This window comes from Acanthisitta chloris, unplaced genomic scaffold, assembly GCF_000695815.1.
Source record: "Acanthisitta chloris isolate BGI_N310 unplaced genomic scaffold, ASM69581v1 scaffold4065, whole genome shotgun sequence".
NCBI lineage: Eukaryota > Metazoa > Chordata > Aves > Passeriformes > Acanthisittidae > Acanthisitta > Acanthisitta chloris.
Window position 1 is genome coordinate 13,865 of NW_008673068.1, and position 20,133 is coordinate 33,997.

The 20,133-nt window shown below is 50.6% G+C and overlaps 1 protein-coding gene across 1 annotated transcript; it reads right to left on the minus strand.

Moving 5' to 3' along the window:
• Positions 1–2,051: 2,051 nt before the first annotated feature.
• Positions 2,052–19,628, minus strand: LOC103802303 (eosinophil peroxidase-like). Its single transcript, XM_009074760.1, has 13 exons — positions 19,556–19,628; positions 18,625–18,718; positions 17,193–17,368; positions 14,831–14,951; positions 14,141–14,270; positions 12,942–13,148; positions 11,883–12,198; positions 8,870–9,030; positions 6,928–7,174; positions 6,407–6,577; positions 4,719–4,956; positions 2,992–3,206; positions 2,052–2,056 (listed from the first exon to the last, which is right to left on the minus strand). The coding sequence occupies exons 1-13, from the start codon at positions 19,626–19,628 to the stop codon at positions 2,052–2,054; spliced, it is 2,154 nt and encodes a 717-aa protein (XP_009073008.1).
• Positions 19,629–20,133: the final 505 nt, after the last annotated feature.

A 20,133-nucleotide genomic window follows, 5' to 3' on the forward strand; every position in this document is an offset into this window, starting at 1 on the left:
GACATGAAGCCATAATAAAACTATGCCATTCCCAATTCGCCTCAGATCTTATACAAAATTTAGGCTTCAAACCCACAGATTCCAACATCCTCAGCTGTAATTCTCCTCTTTTGCAAGGCTTCCTGGCACCTGGATCCATCATACTTCCATTTCCCAAGCACTCAGCGCTTGCCTAACCTGCAAGTTGTTTTCAGAAACTCCAGCTCTAACGAAGCTCTCTGTTTCCAGACTGTGTATCTATGGCCAGTTGACTCCCTTTTGCCCCTGGGTCTTTGCACCCTTCCCAGAACTTGGCTCAATTGAAGGGAATCCAAGACAGGGAGAGGAGAGGCTTCTTCACACCATGAGCTTTCATCAGGCACCTTTAATACATCTCCTATTCCCCAGCTCTGCTCTGGCACACATTGGCCAGAGGGGAGAGGAGGAGGCAGGGAAAGTGATCTAATCATAGAATCATAGTATGTTAAGGGGTTGGAATGGAGCTTAGAGATCATCCAGTGCCAGCCCCCTGCCCTGGGCAGGGACACCTCCCACCAGAGCAGGTTGCCCAAGGCTTTAGCCAACCTGGAATGAACACTGCCAGGGTTGGGGCATCCACAGCCTCCTTGGGGCATCCACAACATCCCTGGGCAACCTGTGCCAGTGTCTCACCACCCCATTTCCCTCTTTCAGTTTCTCCCCATTACTCCTTGTCCTTTCACTCCAGTTCCTAATCTGGTGGGAAAAGGCTAGGAAAATTGTCCTGTTCACGGTGAGTAAATGAAGCTCAGAAGAGCACATATTGCTGTCAGCCCAGCAATGGGTGAGAGGGAAGAGTTGGTGAAGTTAAAGATCACAGCTGACTGCCAAATGCAAAGCAATGTCTTCAGGACAAGCTATGAGGACTGGATTCTGCAATGGGAGTGATTCCCACTGGACATTTCTGGCATAAAAAGCCCCACTGGAACAGATTGGAACAAGTGCAGGGGCAGCACTGAGCTCTGCTCTGTGGGACAGTGACAGGACATGGGGAATGGCTGGAGCTGTGTCAGAGGAGGGTTAGGGTGGATATCAGGCAAAGGTTCTTCCCCCAGAGGGTGTTTGGGCACTGAACAGCTCCCCAGGGCAGTGGTCACAGCCCCAAGCCTGACAGAGCTCAGGGAGTGTTTGGCCAATGCTCTCAGGCACAGGGTGGGTTGTTGGGGTGTCCTGTGCAGGGCAAGACTTGGACTGATGATCCTTGTGGAACCTTTCCATGGAAATATTCCATGTTTCTCTGACTTACCAAAGGGCAGGGTGTTGGGACTGCTCAGGACCAAGGCCCACATCAGCCACAGTCTTCCAAGGACAAACACTAATGGGAACTCACCAGTTACTACTCAGTTAGAGACATAGACATTGATACTAAAAACTTCTGAGGGATTCCAGAATAAACATTATATCCAGGATAAACTGTATTTATGATGCCCTGGCTGCTGCTCCATGCTAAATCCATGTACCACTCAGTTTTCCGAGACACAGATTAGCTTTGGATCCTTGTTTATGAGCTAAGACATGGCTGGACATGTTTGTAATGACAGAAGGGTTTTTACAAGCAAAGGTGTTCTGACTCATGAAGGGTAATGCAACAGGCTGGACCAGGATTTGCATCCATGGGGTAGTGCACAGCCCAGCCAGGTGAGCTCTGGCTGGAAAGTAAACTAGTTTATCTCTGTAAATCCCAGAACTGAGGTGGGAAAGGACACCTGGAGATCTCTTGATGAAGGTCTTTTATTGCTGGGCTCCATCCCACTGGAAAGGCTTCAGGCAGAGTAAGCAAATGACAACAGCCCAAATGCTGCAGGCAGGAAAAGCATAAACACAGGGGAAAAAAAAGGACTAATCCATCTCAGCAGCTTCCCAAATCCAGAATTCTGGGGAATCCTTGGTGTTCAGCATTGGAAGTCACCAGAATCTTCTTCTAGAGGAGAGAAAAAGCAATGGACAGAAGAGAAATAGTTATGGAAGAATGAACAGAAGAGAAAAGGACCTGCCATAATTCCCTGTTACCTTGTGTGATTGATTTCCATAGGCTAAACTGGAAAAGAAGGATCAATAACTGGGATTAGGATTGTGGCAGGGTCTGACTGTCAGAGGAAAGGAGGGATGCTGTTTGGTTAGGAAAAGGCACTGGGCAGCCTGTCTTTCCTAAGGGAGAGCCACTCTCCCCTGCATCTGCTTCCCAGGGATTCCAGAGAGAATTTTGGCCTCTGAATTCTACAGATCCTGAAGGCATCTGAGGGCAATGCTGTAAATATAGGCAAAAACTAGTCAAGCAGAGATCAAACTCCACAATCCCTTCCATAGAGTGGGAATCTGTTCAAATACAGAGCTGCTTTTGGCCTGAGCAGGATGTGCTTGCAGAGAGCTCAGAGCTGTCAGACCTAGACAGGCAGATCAGCCTTCCCAATCACAAAATCAGCTTCCCAGGCAGGAAAGCACAGGAACTGATGATGAAGAACTGAATTGGAAAGTCCTTCAATCATAAAAACTCCCAGAATTCCAACTGAGGCAGGCTGGAAGGGACCACAGTGGCTCATCTGGTCCCACCTCCCTGTTCAAGCAGGGCCAGCCCAAAGCACATGGCTCAGAATTGTGTCCATTGCCTTTTGTCCCATTGCTGTCCCCCATGGAGCAGAGTCTGATCCACCTTCTGACACCTCCTGCAGGCACTGACAGACACTGATGAAGTCCCTCTCAGTGTCTCTTCTGGAGGCTGAACAGCCCCAGCTCCCTCAGCCTGTCCTGGTGAAAGGGAATCCCAGACTAGGACACTTGGTTGTCTAGCAATGCCCATGCTGGAAAATCTGCATTTTGGAGGAGCTACTCAATGCACCTGACTAAATGGAGTATCTAAACCTGTGCTAGAGCTGGCCCTGGCACACAGCTCCAGCCCTGGGTTAAGCCTCAGGGTCTGGTTATCTCCTGTGTCTGAGGCAGGAAGGTTGGAAGGTTGAGGTTGGAAGCTCCTACCTTGCTCCTTGTTGCTCCTTGACTTCCAGGCCCTGAGGTCCAACTTTGGGATGTGTCTGCAGCTCACAAAGCCATGGGGGTACCTGTTAGCCCTGAAGATGTGCCTTGAAACCTTAGTGATGTGAGTGTTGTCACATATGATTCGTGACAAGGAGACTTTGGCCAGTGCATGGCGTTGCTGAGGGGTGAAAACCCCAGGGTTCTCCCACCAAAACCTGCAGGAGAAAGGTGAAGACACAACAGATTTTTGCCTTCACATCCACAATTCCTGCAAACATTATTTCCCATTAGCACCACCAGCACATTTATTTTGCCAAAAGCAAATGGTTCTTCTGTAGTCTGGCTGTTATTTCATCCCCTTACTCACCAGCTGGAGAATTTAACTTGCTTTTGGGGGGCTATGGACATAAAATAAAGATGCAATTAAATTCATTGCCTTGTGTTCCCTCAAATGAGGCACAGGCACCTTCTTTCCAACAGCGAAGGCTGCACGGGCTGGAACCAGCCCTAGAATTACTCAAGTTTGTAAAACCAGTGTTAATTTCCATGATTTCTAGATTAATTTTCATGATTTCTAGATTTCTAGACTGTTTGCCTCTAAACATCCCATACTGGAGGTTGAGCACATGCTAAGTCTTTCTAGGCAGAACTGTTTCCCAGAGCCATGAGTTGTGATCCCTTTTCCAGGCAATATTCCTGGCAGGGATAGGGTAATTGCTTCAGAAATGCAGCTTCAAATGGAGCAACTGCTTCTCCTGAAACCCCTCAGCAACATCAAGGAGAAGGAGGAGGAGGAGGACTTCGGGTATGTTGAAAGGTCAATGTTGCTGAGGTGATTTAGGCTGACAAGAAACCCCAACTCAGCCACATCTCAGGGCAAGCAAAGACCAAGCACTAGTATGTGTCACCACAGCGTTCCAGCTCAGAACTGGGGTGGAAAGGAAAGAAAGGGAAAGAAGGAGTGAGAAATCACCTCCAAGCCCCTCTGAGAGTTGCAGAAGACACTGTGATGGACACAGCTGTGTCCTGCAAGCTCAGGAGATGACAGAGCAGTCACTGTGAGGGGACAGGGGTGCTGTTTGGACTGAGCTGGGACTCAATCAGGAGAGAATATTTCATATCCCTGAGTCCCTGGAGGTGTGTTAGTGCTTCAGCAGCACCCCTTGGTCTGCAGGCAAAGGTTCAAAGCTACCCAAACTACGAGCCACCAGGAGCCACTGCTGCCAGTGCTGTCAGCTACTTGGGCTGATTACACCTGACAGATGTTTCTCTAATTGGTGAAGTCAATCCATGTAGATCCTGGTTTTCCCACCTTGAGAGCTGTACCTGTTATTCTGGTGAAGATATTTCTATGTCTCCCTTCATGAAGGATTGAGCTGCTGTTTGAACACACAGTACCTTGGGCAACCTTGAGACCACTGAAGTGAGGGAGGAAAGGAGCTCAAACACACACACTGGATGGGAAACATCAGCATGGAGAAGGGCAATCCAGTCTGCACAAGTAATGAGTGGTGGTGGAAAGGCTGGGAGGGAAAACACTTGGCTGGGAAGAGATCTTAGTCCAGGATCTCAACCATCAGACAGGGAATAAGAACATCACCAGAAAGGGAAAGAAACACTTGCAGGAGCAACAAACTACTGGAAGAGTTTCCAAATCTGCGTGAAATCTGCATCAACTCCAACCTCCCTCTGTCCCTTGGGGTTGGAATGCCCAGATTCCATCTCACCTGTCCCCATCCCGAATGTTCCTGAACTGGGTGCCAATGAGACAAGCCATGAGAGGCCCAACTCTGCCTCCATTCACAAAGGGCTCTGCAAGGGCCCCAATCCAGATGTCAATGTTCTTGGGTGTCCCATAGAGTCGTAAGAACTTCCTTGCCAGCTTCTGATTCCTCAGCACTCGACCAAGTGACTTCACTCCAGAAGGCTGGGAGAGCCCACAGAATTGTCTCCAGGAGTTATAACCTGCAAGGAGTTGGGTACCAGAGCAGACAGGTCAGGAATGTATTACTCCCTCCTGGAAAGTTTTTTCCTCTTTCATTAAGTTGGGACACAAGTAGGAGCCCAAAATATTTAAAGCATTCTATGTTTCTATTAGTGCCATTGACTTTCCAGTTCTCCAGGGCCATGTTTGCAGGTGATCTCTGCTGGTGGGAGTTGCTCCACCACCTTCTAGCAATGTTTTGTTCCACTCAGCAGGGCTGTGCAGAGCCATGCTGTGTCCCAGACAACTCCCTGGTGATGGGACCAAGGAGCTATGGGAGATCCCTACCCTGCTGAAGCTGCAGCAGAGCCAGAGGAGTGACCCCAGCAAAGGACACTTGTGATCAGGCATCTCATCCTATGTGTGTGTGGCTGCTCCTCACCTGTGCTGTGGGGGCTCAGATGAATGTCCAGGGATTGTCTAGTGGCTGTGCCACCTCCCCTGTGACCAAGGAACACTGCAGGAGCTCAGGGAACTACAGATACCTTCAGCCAGAGACATAGGAGAGACATCAGCAATCCTGTGACCTGATCACACACTTGGATGCATTGCAAAGCTTCCAACTGAGCTTCAAACCTGTGAATCCAACTCACTTCTCATCACAGGTTCAACGTGATCCCTATTGCATCTCCTGGCACGCAGCAGCTCTGGGTGCTTACATCAGCCTAATAACACTGTTGAGCAATGACAGGTGTAAAGTCCTGTCAACAATCTATTTCTCAAGACCAGTCTGCAATGCCATTACACTGGTTTTGCACCTTGCAGAGCCCTGAGAGAGGTTCTGACATGCCTTTTTTTTCTGAGACACAGTCTTTGGAGAGAAATTCCAATGAGCTTTTCCTTATATATTGCAATCTGCTCTTCCAGACACATGTAGCTAGGCAGCCCTGGGCAACCTGTGCCAGTGTCTCACCACCCTCACAGGAAAAACTTCTGCCTAATATATCATCTAAATTTCCCGCTTTTCATTTCTCCCCATTACCCCTTGTCCTGTCCCTGCAGTTCCTAACCCAGAGTCCCTCTGCAGCTTCCCTGGAGCCCCTTCAGCTCCTAGCAGGTTGCTCTGAGGTCTCCACAGAACCTTCACTTCTCCAGGCTGAACAGCCCCAACTCTCTCAGCCTGTCCTTGTAGGGAAGATGCTCCAGTGCTCTGATCAGCTTTGTGGCCTCCTCTGGCCTTGCTCCAACAGTTCCATGTCCTTCTGCTGTTGGGGACACCAGAGCTGTGTGCAGCACTCCAGGTGGGTCTCAGCAGAGCAGAGGGGGAGAATCACCTCCTTTGACCTGCTGCCCACACTGGATGCAGCCCAGGATTTGGTTGGCTTAATCTCAGCCAAGCATGGGCTGGAGATGTTTCTCAATGCTCAAACATAGAAGTGCCTGATCTCCACTAGTTTTTCCTTGGAAATTCTGCTTCCACAGCCAACTTACCTGGTAGGCCATGATCCCTGCTGCGCTGCATGTTAAGTGCAGGAAGATCAAACCCAATTCTTTCCACCTGCTCAAACAGCCGATCCCGGAGCTCATCCACCACCATTTGCTTCTGTGTCATCAGCTTGGCCTGATTAGCCATCAGGCTCCTGAGATAGGGATCAATCCCACCTGGAATTGTGATAGAGGGACATGAAATCAGGCAGGGACGTCAGTGTGTGTGTCTAAGAGGTTGATATTTAATGATGAGGTTCTACCACATGAGGATCATTTTTCCTTGTCTAAAAGAATTCGAAAGAAAATACTTTGAATGAGGTTCTGGAGGCTACAGGAATGAAGTGATTAGACCATGTGCTTCCTAACATGATGGACTGCAGAGAGCAGCTCTGCTGGGAAAACTGCCTGATAGCAAAGGGCATTTAACACATTGAATGCTTGAAATTCAGCTGAAGCAGAAGCTCATCCCAAGAGGGCAGAAAATGAAACCAGCTCCCACTGTATAGCTCCAAGAATGGCTTTACCTTCTTGAATGATCCTCCAGACAGCAAAGAAGGAGGTTCCAAGTGGAATTTCAGGTCTTATGGGCTTGTAATTCTCATTCAAGCGCCCAACAGTCGGGGGAATTGCGGCGTGGGCGAAGCGAAAGGCCAAGGTGAAGACGTTGGATATTCGAGGATCCACAGACTCGTTGTAGCCTCGGTAACGAGGGATCAAGCTCTGGAACCTGCAGCCCAGCAGGAGAGGCAGGTAGTCCCTGTAGGTTATGATCTAGAGGGAAACAAGGAGAGCATGAATGTCTTGGCCAGCAGTTTCTTTGGAAGCAAAGTTCCTGTGGCTCAAGAGCTGCCACAAGGGATTGATGGAGGAACAGATGAAGTTCCCCAGGGCAAACCTTCCTTTCACCTCACCCAGCTGCTCTGACAGTCCAGTGAGGACCTTCTCTGCCACTGTGGAGGGACATTTTTATGCCTTCAGCTTTGTGGCCTTGGTTCAAAGCCTTTTCTGTGCCACTACGACACAGGTGGTGCAGCTCTGGGCACAGACACAGGTCACTTCTGGTTTCTCCTGGTGGATCGCTACACTCTCTAGGAGTGATGAGCTTTGCATGAGCATGTAGTGACCTGCATGAGAGTCCAAAGGGGATACCACTGTGTCAGGGCATCAGGCAGCTCACACACTACTTGTGCCTGATCCACATATCCCTCTGACTGGGATCCTCTGCCCCTTGGTGCTGAGCACTGGGCACTCAGGTGTCCCCAGACATGCTCCTCTCTGCCTCAACACTTTGGCAGGTCAGAGCATGCTGAAAGCTTGCCAAATCTTCCCAAATATTGTCTCCTTGGCCTTTAGGTAGGCACTATTCCCATGAGCCAGGTAGAACTGCACCCTATGTGTCTCAGATGAGAAAGATAAGCTTATCAGTGTTGGCATAGGTGATGACACCACCCACGAAGCTCTGGGAGTCCTCCCACAGCAGAGATTGCCAAACCTGCCCTATGTCTTTCTGGGACATTGAGGAGGAGACACAACACAGTTAAAATAAATAGATAAATTCTGTGTCAGTAGGAGAAAATGGCTTAATTGTCTGGAAACTGCAAGAAGATGAAACCATTGATCTAAACGTGATACCTCCAGGACAATCCTTTGAGTCTCTCCACGTGGCCTTACCCAACAAGTTTATTCAATGATGATATAGTATTGAAATTGACAGTTTTAAAAGCTAAACCATTTTTGATATTCCTGCTTTTTTCAGTTTGTTACGCCAGCTTAGAAGAGAAGTTTCCAATTAGGTCTAAGCACTACCTTTGGAAGCCTCATGTCTCCTCCTCTCATAGGAGTCAACCTTTTCTGTTGGTTGTGAAACCTCTTCTGCCTTTGATGCTGGTCCAAACTGGAAGCTGGACAAGGGACCTTGAGAGGTCCATTCCAAGCACAGAAATACTTCTATGACCCTAGGATCTTGTTCAGACTGAACTTTGGGATGCATCACAGTCCCAAGGGGGGTCTTAGCCCTAGAGCAGTGAGGACAGAAGAACACCATGGTTGGCTGCACCCACCAGCACATGGAGCTTCTTCATACAACCCCAGAATGGTTTGGGTTGGAAGGGACCTGAAAACTCATCTTGTTTCACCCCCTGCTATGGGCAAGGAAACATTGAGAGAAGGAGACACAACCCAGAGGAATTCTAATCCAAATTTCCAGTACCATTTTTATCAGGTACCAAACGCTGCTTAGAAAAACTTCTCCTCTGGCTTTTCTGTCTCTCAAACACAAATGTGCAGCTATTTGTAAATGTAACAGTAGAGAGACAACAAAGACTCAGGGGGACCTTTCTGTGCCTGTTATTTCAGGTATCTCCATGTGATTTCGCTTTGGTTGAAAGAGGCTGATCCTACATCCTACCACGTGGATTCTGTGAGGCTGCAGGCAGAGTCAGGGCAAAAGGAGCTGGTGATTCATACCTGGATCATAGCTCCAAGGATCTTTCGTGCCTCCTGGTAGAGCTTCTCATCATTCCAGTGGGGATTGAGCCTCTTCAGGCTGACAGCCAGGCGGTTGTGCTCCCTCACAAAGAGGGTGTGCATGCAGGCCAGCTCCAGCATCTCGCTCGCCCGAGTGTCACCTATGAGTGTCCCAGGTCAGCAGGATCACACTGCAGTGCCCCTGGCTGTTTCCCAGGTCAGCAGGATCACACTGCAGTGTCCCTGGTTGCAATGGGAATGACCCACTGGGAAGCAGCACAGAGAAAGATCTAGATGTCTTGATATCTGTGTTGTGATGGCTAAGAAACACAGAGGAGAAGGAAACTAAAATCTGAGCCCCAAGGGTTGGACAGCACCAGGGAAAAACCAAATTCCTGCAAACTCAGCATTACAGAGAGATGAGGAAGGTTTGCTTCTATTAAGGATTAGGAGCATTAAGTTAAGGTTAGATACTACAAAAGAGTTTTTACTGTAAGGGTGGTGAGACATTGAAAGATGTTGTCCAGGGAGGCAGTGGGTGCCTCAAAGCTGGCAGTGTTCAAGGTCAAGCTGGATGAAACGTTGCCCAGGGAGACAGTGGGTGCCTCAAGCCTGGCAGTGTTCAAGGTCAAGCTGGATGAGGCCTTGAACAACCTTATCTAGTGAGGAGCTGTCCCTGCCCATGGCAGGAGGTTGGGACTAGATGATCTGTAAGGTCCATTCCATCCCCTAAATTCTAGGACTCTAAGAAGCTAAATGTAGGTGTTCTCCAAGCTCCACTATCACAGAGATATTTGGTTTCACACCTCAAAAGATAAATGGAAATGGACAGTGGGAAGCCACATAGCCAAGGGAGCTCTGCAAGTCAGAAGTTCTCCTTCAAACCAGCTGAAACTGCAGCCAAAGCAAGATGCCAGTCACAAAGCAGCTCTCTGGGGAGTAAAAGTAAAAGCAAAGTGAGTCACGACTTGAAAGGCTGAATCACAAACAGCAGCACAATGAAACACCAAATCCTTTTTCAAACAGCTGGGGCAGGAAACCCCAGAGCAAGCAGGTGAGAAGAGCATACAGAAGCACTCAGAGCAAAGTAAATATGTGGTATTTAGTGCCCTTGTCCCATAGTAAATAGAGGGATTTGCTCTGCCCTCAGTACAGAGCCCTTTTCAGCCCCTCTCAAAGGCTCCCTGTGAGCCACTGCGGAAGGACAGACAATGGCAGCTCTGTGAGGTTTCCATGAGCAGAATGCATCCAGCCAGGGCTTCCAACACAGCTCCAGGAGGAAATGCTGAGCCCTGTTAAGCAAGGGCACATGTAAAATTCCTCCAGTTCTCAGGGACCGGAAAGGTCTCAAATAAGACAGTGAATTTTCAAAGGCTCTTCCAAGCCTGCCTGGACTGAGCACTATAAATGTGTGATGTGTTCTAGCTATGGAACAGGAACTGCTCCTGGGAAGCATCTGATACACCTGCCTGCTCTGCTCCTCACTGGGTATCTGCCTTTGGCCACAGATCCTATGTGGTCCTCACCAAGAAGAGACCTGCATGAAACTGGAGGAGCAGGTGAAGACATGGACCAACAGATGGGACAGAGAAGTGTGAGAGGCTGTGAAGGGAGCAGGAAACACCAAGAGCTTTAAAGGAGGGAGATGGAAGGTAGCATCAAGCAGAGCTTTACCATCAGTCCTACCACCATGTCCTGGTGGTATCCAAGGACCATGAGGGTGTTGTCCAGAGGAGCTTGGGTCAGATATACAGAGGGCCAAGGCTGTTTGGCTGGGGGGGTGGGCTGTGCCCAGGACCAAAGGAATTCTTTTGGGTTGAAGAAGTGGTCAAGAAGATATCAAAAGCATGACAAAGGGTAAATGTAACAGAAAACTGTCCTGAGGGACTGTGCTGCCAGTGCACCTCTAGCCTTGTGGTGGGAACACATCTTCTAAGGTCATCGTGGTCTGGGGTTGGCCTCATTCTGAGTCCAGCTGTGATCTAAGCTCCTCTCACAGTGCAATAGGCACACTGATATGCTGGAGCACATGCAAATGCTTTCTGGAGGTGACCCAGCCCAGCACCTACACACCTGTACCCATCCTGGTGGAATAGAGATATCCTTGGAATGATAAGTATGGAGAAACCATTGTCTTTAGGCCAGGCTGCCACAGCTGTGTCTGCTCAGCTCCACCATGGCACTGGTTCATAGTATGTTAAGGGGTTGGAATGGAGCTTTGAGATGATTTAGCCTCAACCCTCTGCCCTGGGCAGGGACACCTCACACCAGAGCAGGTTGCTCAAGGCTTTAGCTAACCTGGCTGTGAACACTGCCAGGGCTGGGGCAGACACAGCCTCCCTGGGCAACCTGTGCCAGTGTCTCACCACCCCCACAGAAAAATCTTCTGCCTAATATCTGACTTGAATTTCCCCTCCTTCAATTTCTTCCCATTGCCCCTTGTCCTGTCCCTGCAGTTCCTAACCCAGAGTCCCTCTGCAGCTTCCCTGGAGTCCCTTCAGCTCCTGGCAGGTTGCTCTGAGGTCTCCACACAACCTTCACTTCTCCAGGCTGAACAGCCCCAACTCTCTCAGCCTGTCCTCATAGGGAAGGTGCTCCAGTGCTCTGAGCAGCTTTGTGGCCTCCTCTGGCCTTGCTCCAACTGTTCCATGTCCTTTTTCTGTTGGTGACACCAGAGCTGTGTGCAGAACTCCAGGTGGGTCTCAGTAGAGCAGAGCAGAGGGAGAGAATCACCTCCTCGGACCTGCTGCCACACTCCTGTGGATGCAGACAGGTCACCTCTGATTCCGACACTGGAGCTGCTGAGCACAGATGGGACAACTTCACTCCAGGCTTATCATCACAAAGAAGACTTGGAGATAGTGAAAACCTTCTCCTACCTAGCATAGCCTTAGTCTTTCATGATTCGCTCTGCTTCATCTTCTACTTCAATAAGAAACCAACCAATTCAAGAAATGCCCAGTGGAGCTGTACACTCTGGATTTCAGGGTTGGGATGGCAGCACCCACCTTACCTGCCATAAAGCAAGGGATCCGAGCTGCCCCACTGGCCTTGAGACAGGGCTCTTTCCTTATGGGCCCAAAGGGCATGTATGCCTTGCCCCTGTCTGTGAACTTGTGGTTGACAGCCAACAGGCCCAGCTGGCGGCTCCTGTCCCTCAGCCTGTTGGCCAAGGCCACTTCGCTGCCATAGACCACACTGCCATCCAGGTAGGAGGTGAGAGCATTGATCTGGTCCCGGATGGCTCTGCCCTGAGTACAGGTAGGAGCAGAGCGGAAGAAGGGAAGACAATCCCTCCTGTTGCGGATTCGGGGGTCATTGGCTGGGATCTGCAGGGAGGGAACAGGACAATTCATCAGTGGTTGAGAGGGGCAGGAGCTGTGCTGTGATGTTTTGGTGAGACACTGGCACAGGTTGCCCAGGGAGGCTGTGGCTGCCCCAACCCTGCATGATTCTATGATATGATCCATGAGACGAACTAGGCAGGAGGCATCTCACATAGATTATGATCACTCATAAATCCTGATATGATAGAATCAGACTATGTTAAGGGGTTGGAATGAAGCTTAGAGATCATCCAGTGCCAACCCCCTGCCCTGGGCAGGGACACCTCCCACCAGAGCAGGTTGCTCAAGGCTTTAGCCAACCTGACTTTGAACACTGCCAGGGTTGGGGCAGCCACAGCCTCCCTGGGCAACCTGTGCCAGTGTCTCACCACCCTCACAGGGAAAACTTCCTAATATCTAATCTAACTTTCCCTCTTTCAATTTCTCCCCATTACTCCATGTCTTGTTCCTGCAGCTCCTAACCCAGAGTCCCTTTACAGCTTCCCTGGAGCCCCTTCAGACCCTGGCAGGTTGCTCTGAGGTCTCACATGGCTGAGCGAGATGGATAAATACCTGCAAAAGGGGCAACAGCCCCAAGCCACTGCTCAAAATGTCCTCTGACCCCCTTGGCCTGCTCTGGGAGGATGCTCCTCCATGGCCAAGGACCAGGAGAGCCACCACCAAGTCCTGGTTGGAAGGCAGATGCCCTCTCCCTCTGTTCCCTGTAAGAAGGCGGTTGACTGTACCTGGATGGGAAAGCAGGGAGGTTTCTTGGCACAGCTGGTGTCACAGTCTGGCCCCCCAGTAAAGGGGAATATGACTGGTGTTTCTGGGCTGAAATCCAGGTCATGGTCAATGAACTGTCCCCACTGCATGAACATGAGTGATCTCTGCTGGTCCAGCTGGAGCTGCTCTGTGGGGAAGCGAACGATCTCGTTTGACACTTGTCGAACCTGCAAGGATGAAGGCAGAACTTGTGTAGTGGGAAACGATGTGTCATGGGGTCATCAGCTAATAGTCACAAGGCATTTCTTATGCTTTGGAGGAAAAAACAACCCCAAATCTCTGTCTGGAGGTGTCACTGAGCTCCCCTTTGCTAAGCACAGCACTGTTCAGGCTCTAGCCAGAGGTCTGAGCCTCTAGGCCAAATCTATCCCTTCATGGCCATAAGGAAGCAACTAAGCAAGGCTAGGAAGGGGAGGTATAAAAATTTGAAGGACCGTTTTGAAATAGAATTGTGGATAAAAATAGTCTTTGGGAATTTCCGCACATTGTCCCAAAGCTCTTTTCCCTTCTTATCCCTTCCCCACCCGTCACAATTCCCTCACCAGTTCTTCCTTCATGTATTGCCACAAAAAGTGGACACTGTGCTGTGTAGAGGGTTAGGAAGTACAATGAAAATCTGAACACCAGGCACAAATCACTGAGCTTCTCATTGTTGCATCAAAGCCAAGTGACCAGAAGCCACATGGCAGTGTCCCTGCTCCCAACCAGGTGTCATGAGAGCCACATGCAGATCACCAAATATCCAATCTAAATCCACTCTCTGGCAGTGTGAATCCATTCCCCCTTGTCCTGTCCCTCCGGGCCCTTGTTAATAGTCTCTCTCCATCTTTCCTGTAGCTCCTTCAGGCACTGCAAGGCCACAGTTATGTCACCTCGAAGTTTCTCTTCTCCAGGCTGAACAATCCCAATTCTCTCAGCCTTTCTCACAGCAGAGCTGCTCCAGCCCTCTAATCATCTTGGTGTTTCCTCTGTTCTTGCTCCAAAAGCTCCATGTCCTGCCTGTGCTAGTCCCAGAGCTGGAGACAGCACTGCAGGTGAGGTCTCAACAGCATAGAGCAGAGGGGCAGAATTACCTCCATTTGATGCCTGTGAGCTGTCCAAGGACTGACAATCCCTAGACCCTGACTCTGCACTTTCAGGTGACTGTTAAAAGCATTACCAGTGGCAAAGGGAACCCAGAGAAACGTCTTCCTTCTGTCCATCCACGAGGCACAGACACTCCATCCTCATATTCTGCTGGCAGCCACCTGACCAGGGCTCTGTTGGAGGCTCCTAAGGTTGGGTTCCTCCTGTTGCAATGAATAGAAGGACAGCAAACAATTAGACTCATTAGGATTATGGCAGGACTAAGAGCTTGTGGATGTGGAGAGAGACAGGACCTTGGAGTGGGACCACACAAAGGAGCTGGTTCTTGTGCAACACCAAGAACTCTCCAAGCAAGGCTGTAATTAAAGCTCCACACATCTAGGAAACACCACTGTGGGGTGTAAAACTCTAAAAGAAGGTGCCTACATGGATCACCCCTGGAGAAATGGGTCTAGTTCTACTGATGGAGGATCCATCCATCCATAGAATCATTGAGGCTGGAAAAGATCAAGTACAACCTGTGAACCATCACCACTTTGTCAGCTAGACCAGAGCACTGCGTGCCATGCCCAGTCATTCCTTGAACACCCCCAGGGATAGTGACTCCCCCACCTCCCTGGGCAGCACATACCAAAGCCTGACAACCGTTTTAGGGAAGAAATTCTTTCAGATGTCCAACATGAACCTCTCCTGGTGTAGCTTGAGGCCATTTCCTTTTGTCCTGTCACCATCCATCCACCCTTCTGCATACTCAGCCCCTCACCTGTTGTTGCACTCCCCAGTGATGGTTCTGTAGCAGGAACAACCACACTTTATTTTCTTCTCCTGCTGGTCACATCCACTGGCCTTGAAAATCATCCCCACCTGAGCTGGAGTCAGCAAGTCTGCCAGGAACAGAGGAGAATAAGCAGCCAGGGACACACTGGCCCTGCTGGGTGTGCAGTGCATCCCAGGCTCAGGAAAAGCTTCTCCTTCTTGTACCCTTGAAACAATTTCATATCACAGCATCTCTGTATGACCACAGTGCTCTGTCATTTCAGGTCTTCCTGCTCAAAGACCTTCTGGAGATGCTCTTTGAGCATTGCTTTTTCTGCTTTGGAAAGCCTCAAACCCAGCAAAGCTGTGCTCAAATCTCTAATTACACACTAGGAGCAGAATGGTTTTCTAGCATTAGCAATCCTTTTCCATCCTCTCTGCTCCCTTTTGACCTTCACCATAAATGCAAACACCTACAGCCATCCTAGAGCAGTTTTACAAGTTTTTCCCCCTGGAAGCAGCCACCAGTGTGTGTCACCATAGCTCAGAGCTGCCTGGAGGAGAACCATCCAGTGGTTGGGCTCACCTGGGGACATTGGCTTTGTGTTTCCACTATGTAGATTTCCCCTTGCAGGGGAGGTAAGTAACCTAGTTCAATCAACAAAGCCCTGTAGAATCACAAACTGATTTGGGGTGGAAAGAACCTTAAAGCCTCTCATCCCACCCCCTGCCATGAGCAGGGACACCTTCCACTAGCCCAGGTTGTTCCAAGCCCCATCCAACCTGGCCTGGAACACTCCCAGGGATGGAGCAGCCACAGCTTCTCTGGGCAACCTGTGCCAGTGTCTCAGCACCCTCACAGGGAACAATTCCTTCCCAATATCCAAACCCAAATCTCTTCTCTTTTAGTTGAAGACCATTCTCCCTTATCCTGCCACTATCTGCCTGTGTAAATGTCGCTCTCCCTCCTTTCTATAAACCCCTTTAGGCACTGGAAGGGGCTCTAAGGTCTCCCTGGATACTTCTCTCCTACAGGCTGAACACCCCCAGCTCTCCCAGCCTGGCTCCGTGACAGAGTTGCTCCTCCTTGGCTATCTGCTAGCACAGCACATCCCAAGTCCCTCGGAGGTTTGCTGGTCACTGCTGCCACCAAGAGTCTGTGTCACAGCATGGTTCGAGCAGCCACTGTGCAGAGGGATGAGGTGACAGCCAGGTGGCCTGGCAAGGCTGTGGGGCTGTGCTGGAGCAGCACTCCTGGATGAAGGGGCTGGAGCTGAGCACTTCATCCTCTTGCAGCTCACCCCATCCTGGAGTGATGCTGGAGCATCCCATGATGTGTCTTGGCCTGCCAGTGCTTTACTGTCATGCTGGGCAAGTGCTCAAGGCCAGGTTGGATGGGGCTTGGAGCAACCTGGACTTGTGGCAGGTGTCCCTGCCCATGGCAGGGGGTGGGACTAGACAAGCTTTAAGGTTCCTTCCATTCCAGCCCATTTCGTGATTCTATAGGACTTTGCTGCTGGAATTTCTCCTCTCAGTGAGATGAGCTTTAAGGTCTCTCCCAACCCAAACCATTCCATGATCCCCACGAGTCCACCTTTATACATCAGGAACCTTCCCTGTGCCTCCCTGAACTGTTTCTCAAGCTTTAAGGTTCCTTCCAGCCCAAACCATTTCGGGATTCTATAGGACTTTGCTGCTGGAATTTCTCCTCTCAGTGAGATGAGCTTTAAGGTCTCTCCCAACCCAAACCATTCCATGATCCCCACGAGTCCACCTTTATACATCAGGAACCTTCCCTGTGCCTCCCTGAACTGTTTCTCTTACTACCCCTAATGTGCCTCCTGCTCTCAGCAGCTTGGCCTGGCTGCAGGAATCCACCTCAGGGAGGACATTGCTCCTTCAGACACACACTGAAATGTCCTTTCACACCTCCCTGTTATCTGGACCTTTCTCACAGTGTCCTGCCCTGGTGCAGGAGAATCTGGTGGTGAGTTTGGTGCTAGCTGAAGCCTGGCAGAAGAGCTCCTTACCTTGGGGTTGAGCTACTGAGTCACATCTCTGGTTTTGTTCATTCCCTTCTCCAGCAGAAGATCTACCAAAGTCTTACAAGTTTGGCCCCACTGGTACATGAACCTCTATACAGCAGAAGATGCCCAAACCACTTTCATTAACTGATAAAGCCCCAAATAATGTGTGAAGATGGAAAGAGAATACAGAAAAATAACTGAGCTTTGCCTCGCTGCAGCCACATGGGAAGAATTGGAGTCATGGCCCATCACAACTCCCTTTCCTTCCCTCCTCCCAAGCCCCAGTGACCAGGTCCTATGTGTTCATTCCTCCCAGCAAAGGGAGATGAGGGAGATCTCTACCTGTGACGTTGAATTCTCCCCTCACAGCCCATCTCAGCTTCTCCTTGAGGAGGCTTAGGGTGGTCTGCATGTAATCTGCTGCCCGGACAGCAACCCGAGTCCCCTCCACTGGCTGCTTGAAGTATCTCAGAAGCTCTGCTGGGGTCAAAGCATCATTCTGCAGGTGCTGCTTTACACTGCATGAGAGAAGGAGACAAAATCTGAGCTGGGGCAAGGCTAAGAGTTCTGCAGGTTACACATCTCAGCTCTCCCAGTGTGCTCCTCCATGTGATGCCTGCATGGCAGCTGGAAGAGCCCAGGGCTGCTCCCACCAGCTTCAGCAGAGGAGCAGAGGGAGCTGCAGGAAGGGAATTTCTTAAATTGCCAACTCCACCTGCCTGGAGACAAATAGGTCTTTACATCTTTGGGGCAGCCAAACCTCAACTGTTACTCAGATTACCAATATCTGCAGGTTTCGGTCTCCATCCAGAGGTCCCAAATGCCTCCAGGTCACCATGTCTTAATGCTGCTAGAACCTCCTCTCAGCTGGAGGTGAGCCAGCAAGGCTTTCGGAGCATGAATGCTGGAGGAGCATAGGTATGGGCTGGTAGGAAGCTGTGCACTCCCAAACCATGGTTGGAGTCCCACACAATGTCCTCACTGCAGCCTACAGCAGTTTGCTGCATCCATTGGAGGGAATTACTCAAAATCAACAGAACCCTGTGCCCTCTCCACCTCAGAGCTCCTCCTCAGAGCACCCCTGAAGGGTGGAAGAGAGCTCAGGAATACCATGGGGTGTTGCTGTGACTTGCACAGGTTGCCCAGAGAAGCTGTGACTTCTCCATCCCTGGAAGTGTTCCAGGACAGGCTGGAGAAGAGAAAGCTCTGGGGAGACTTTAGAGTCCCTTCCAGTGCCTAAAGGGGCTCCAAGAGAGATGGAGAGAGAGAGGTGGGGCAAGGGCCTGGAGGAACAGGACACAGGGATTGGCTTCCCACTGCCAGAGGGCACGGGTAGATGGGATATTGGGAAGGAATTCTTCCCTGTGAGAGTTATGAGACACTGGCACAGGTTGCCCAGAGAAGCTGTGGCTGCTCCATCCCTGGAAGTGTTCCAGGTCAGGTTGGATGGGGCTTGGAGCAATCTGGGCTAGTGGAAGGTGTCCCTGCCCATGGCAGAGGTGGAATGATTTGATCGTTAAGGTTCTTCCAACCCAAACCATTCTGGGATTCTCTGATGATTGAGGTGGAACAGCTTGGAGGAGGACAGAGTCACAGCTCTTGGTGACCTAACAGGCTGGAGACATGCTGTAGAACCAGGTGAGCTGGATTACAGCCTGCTGTGCTCATGGGGTTCCTCACAGCCCTGTCCCTGTGCTGCAGGAAGGAGGAGAAGCAGGTGAAGCTGCAGTGAAGGTGGAACACAGATGTGCCACAGCCCAAACACAAATCTCACCGGTCCCTCGTGCGCTTGTAGGCTGCATCCACCAGCTGCTTGGCCTCGGCCACACTGCTCAGCAGGGATGTGTCTGATATCTCCACAGGCACATCTGGGCAAGAGGAAGGGAAGAGAAGAGGTGAGAGTGCTGTCACCCACTCAGGAGCATCCCTGATCTGCACCAGAGCTCTTGTGCCTCCAGTACCCAGGGATTGGGCACAGCTGCAGGGAATTGCTGCTCACTCTCTAGAGCTCTGCATATAAGTAAGACACTGGCACAGGTTGCCCACCCTGGCAGTGTTCAAAGCCAGGTTGGATAAAGCTGTGAGTATCCTGGTCTGGTGAGAGGTGTCCCTGCCCAGATCGAGGCAGGGGGACTAGATCATCTCTAAGCTCCATTCCAACCCCTTATGCTATGAAACTAGACCCTGGCAGCTCTCACAGGAGCTGCTGTGCTCACCTCCTGGCCCAGGGAGCAGGGAGGGAGACCCTCATACCATGGGGATGGAGCAGTGCTGAGAACTGACCTCCTTTAACCTGGTTTTAAGAAACCAGGTAGGACATTAACTGGGAAAAACCTGAAACAACCAGGATTGGTGCCACAGGAGGTACACTATGAAACTAGACCCTGGCAGCTCTCACAGGAGCTGCTGTGCTCACCTCCTGGCCCAGGGAGCAGGGAGGGAGACCCTCATACCATGGGGATGGAGCAGTGCTGAGAACTGACCTCCTTTAACCTGGTTTTAAGAAACCAGGTAGGACATTAACTGGGAAAAACCTGAAACAACCAGGATTGGTGCCACAGGAGGTACAAACTGGCTGCGATCCCTCTGACACCTCGTCAAGGCTGTGCTGCTTACAGTGGAGTAATACAGCCTCTTCCAGTCTTAACTTGATCCTTCCCACTCTGAAAATCCCCTGATCTCAAAGCCTGAGGGAAGGACCATACCATAGGAAGAGGATACAGGTGCCTGGAACAGGCTGAGGATCACCAGTGACTCCAGGAAGGTTTCTGCCTTCATCTCTGCAAAGGAATGCAAGAAGTGAAGAAGACCAAGGACCTGTGGATCCTGAAGTGCATTGGGGAGGTTCATGTCCATGCTAAGGATGGCACAGGTCAAGAGAGCTCATGGGGCATCCCCTTCCTGATGCATTGCTGCCTGATGGTCCTTTCAGTGTCACATGGATAGGGAACTGCCTCCTGCCCCAGGGACACCCAGCACTGGTGGGAACATGCTGTTTCGGACTTGGAGGCAACAAAAGGGAGCAGAAGACCCTGCCAGTACTGCTTGCCAGGGGGCAGGGCAGGAACACGTGCAGGGAGAGCTGGTGCATGGGGCTGGAAGGGAAGAAGGAGCAGCCAGGGCAGCATGGCAGGTCCTCAGCACACACACATTTGGGATGGTTTGCCCACTCACCTCTGAAGGCTGCTCCAAAGCAATCAGCTCTACCAGAATGAGCCCAGAGCTGGGGCTGAGCCTATTGCACATTGCTTGGCATCCACTGTGGACCTACCTCAAAGGTAGC

What these genes read in the sequence shown, in the direction of transcription:
- LOC103802303 (XM_009074760.1), bottom strand. Translation starts at nt 19,628, where the DNA reads ATGAAGGCAGAAACCTTCCTGGAGTCACTGGTGATCCTCAGCCTGTTC. An exon ending in CTCCCTGCTTTCCCATCCAG is followed by an intron (nt 12,199 to 12,941) that starts GTACAGTCAACC and finishes CCCTCCCTGCAG; the next exon opens with ATCCCAGCCAATGACCCCCG. An exon ending in TCCTTGGAGCTATGATCCAG is followed by an intron (nt 7,175 to 8,869) that starts GTATGAATCACC and finishes GTTTCCCTCTAG; the next exon opens with ATCATAACCTACAGGGACTA.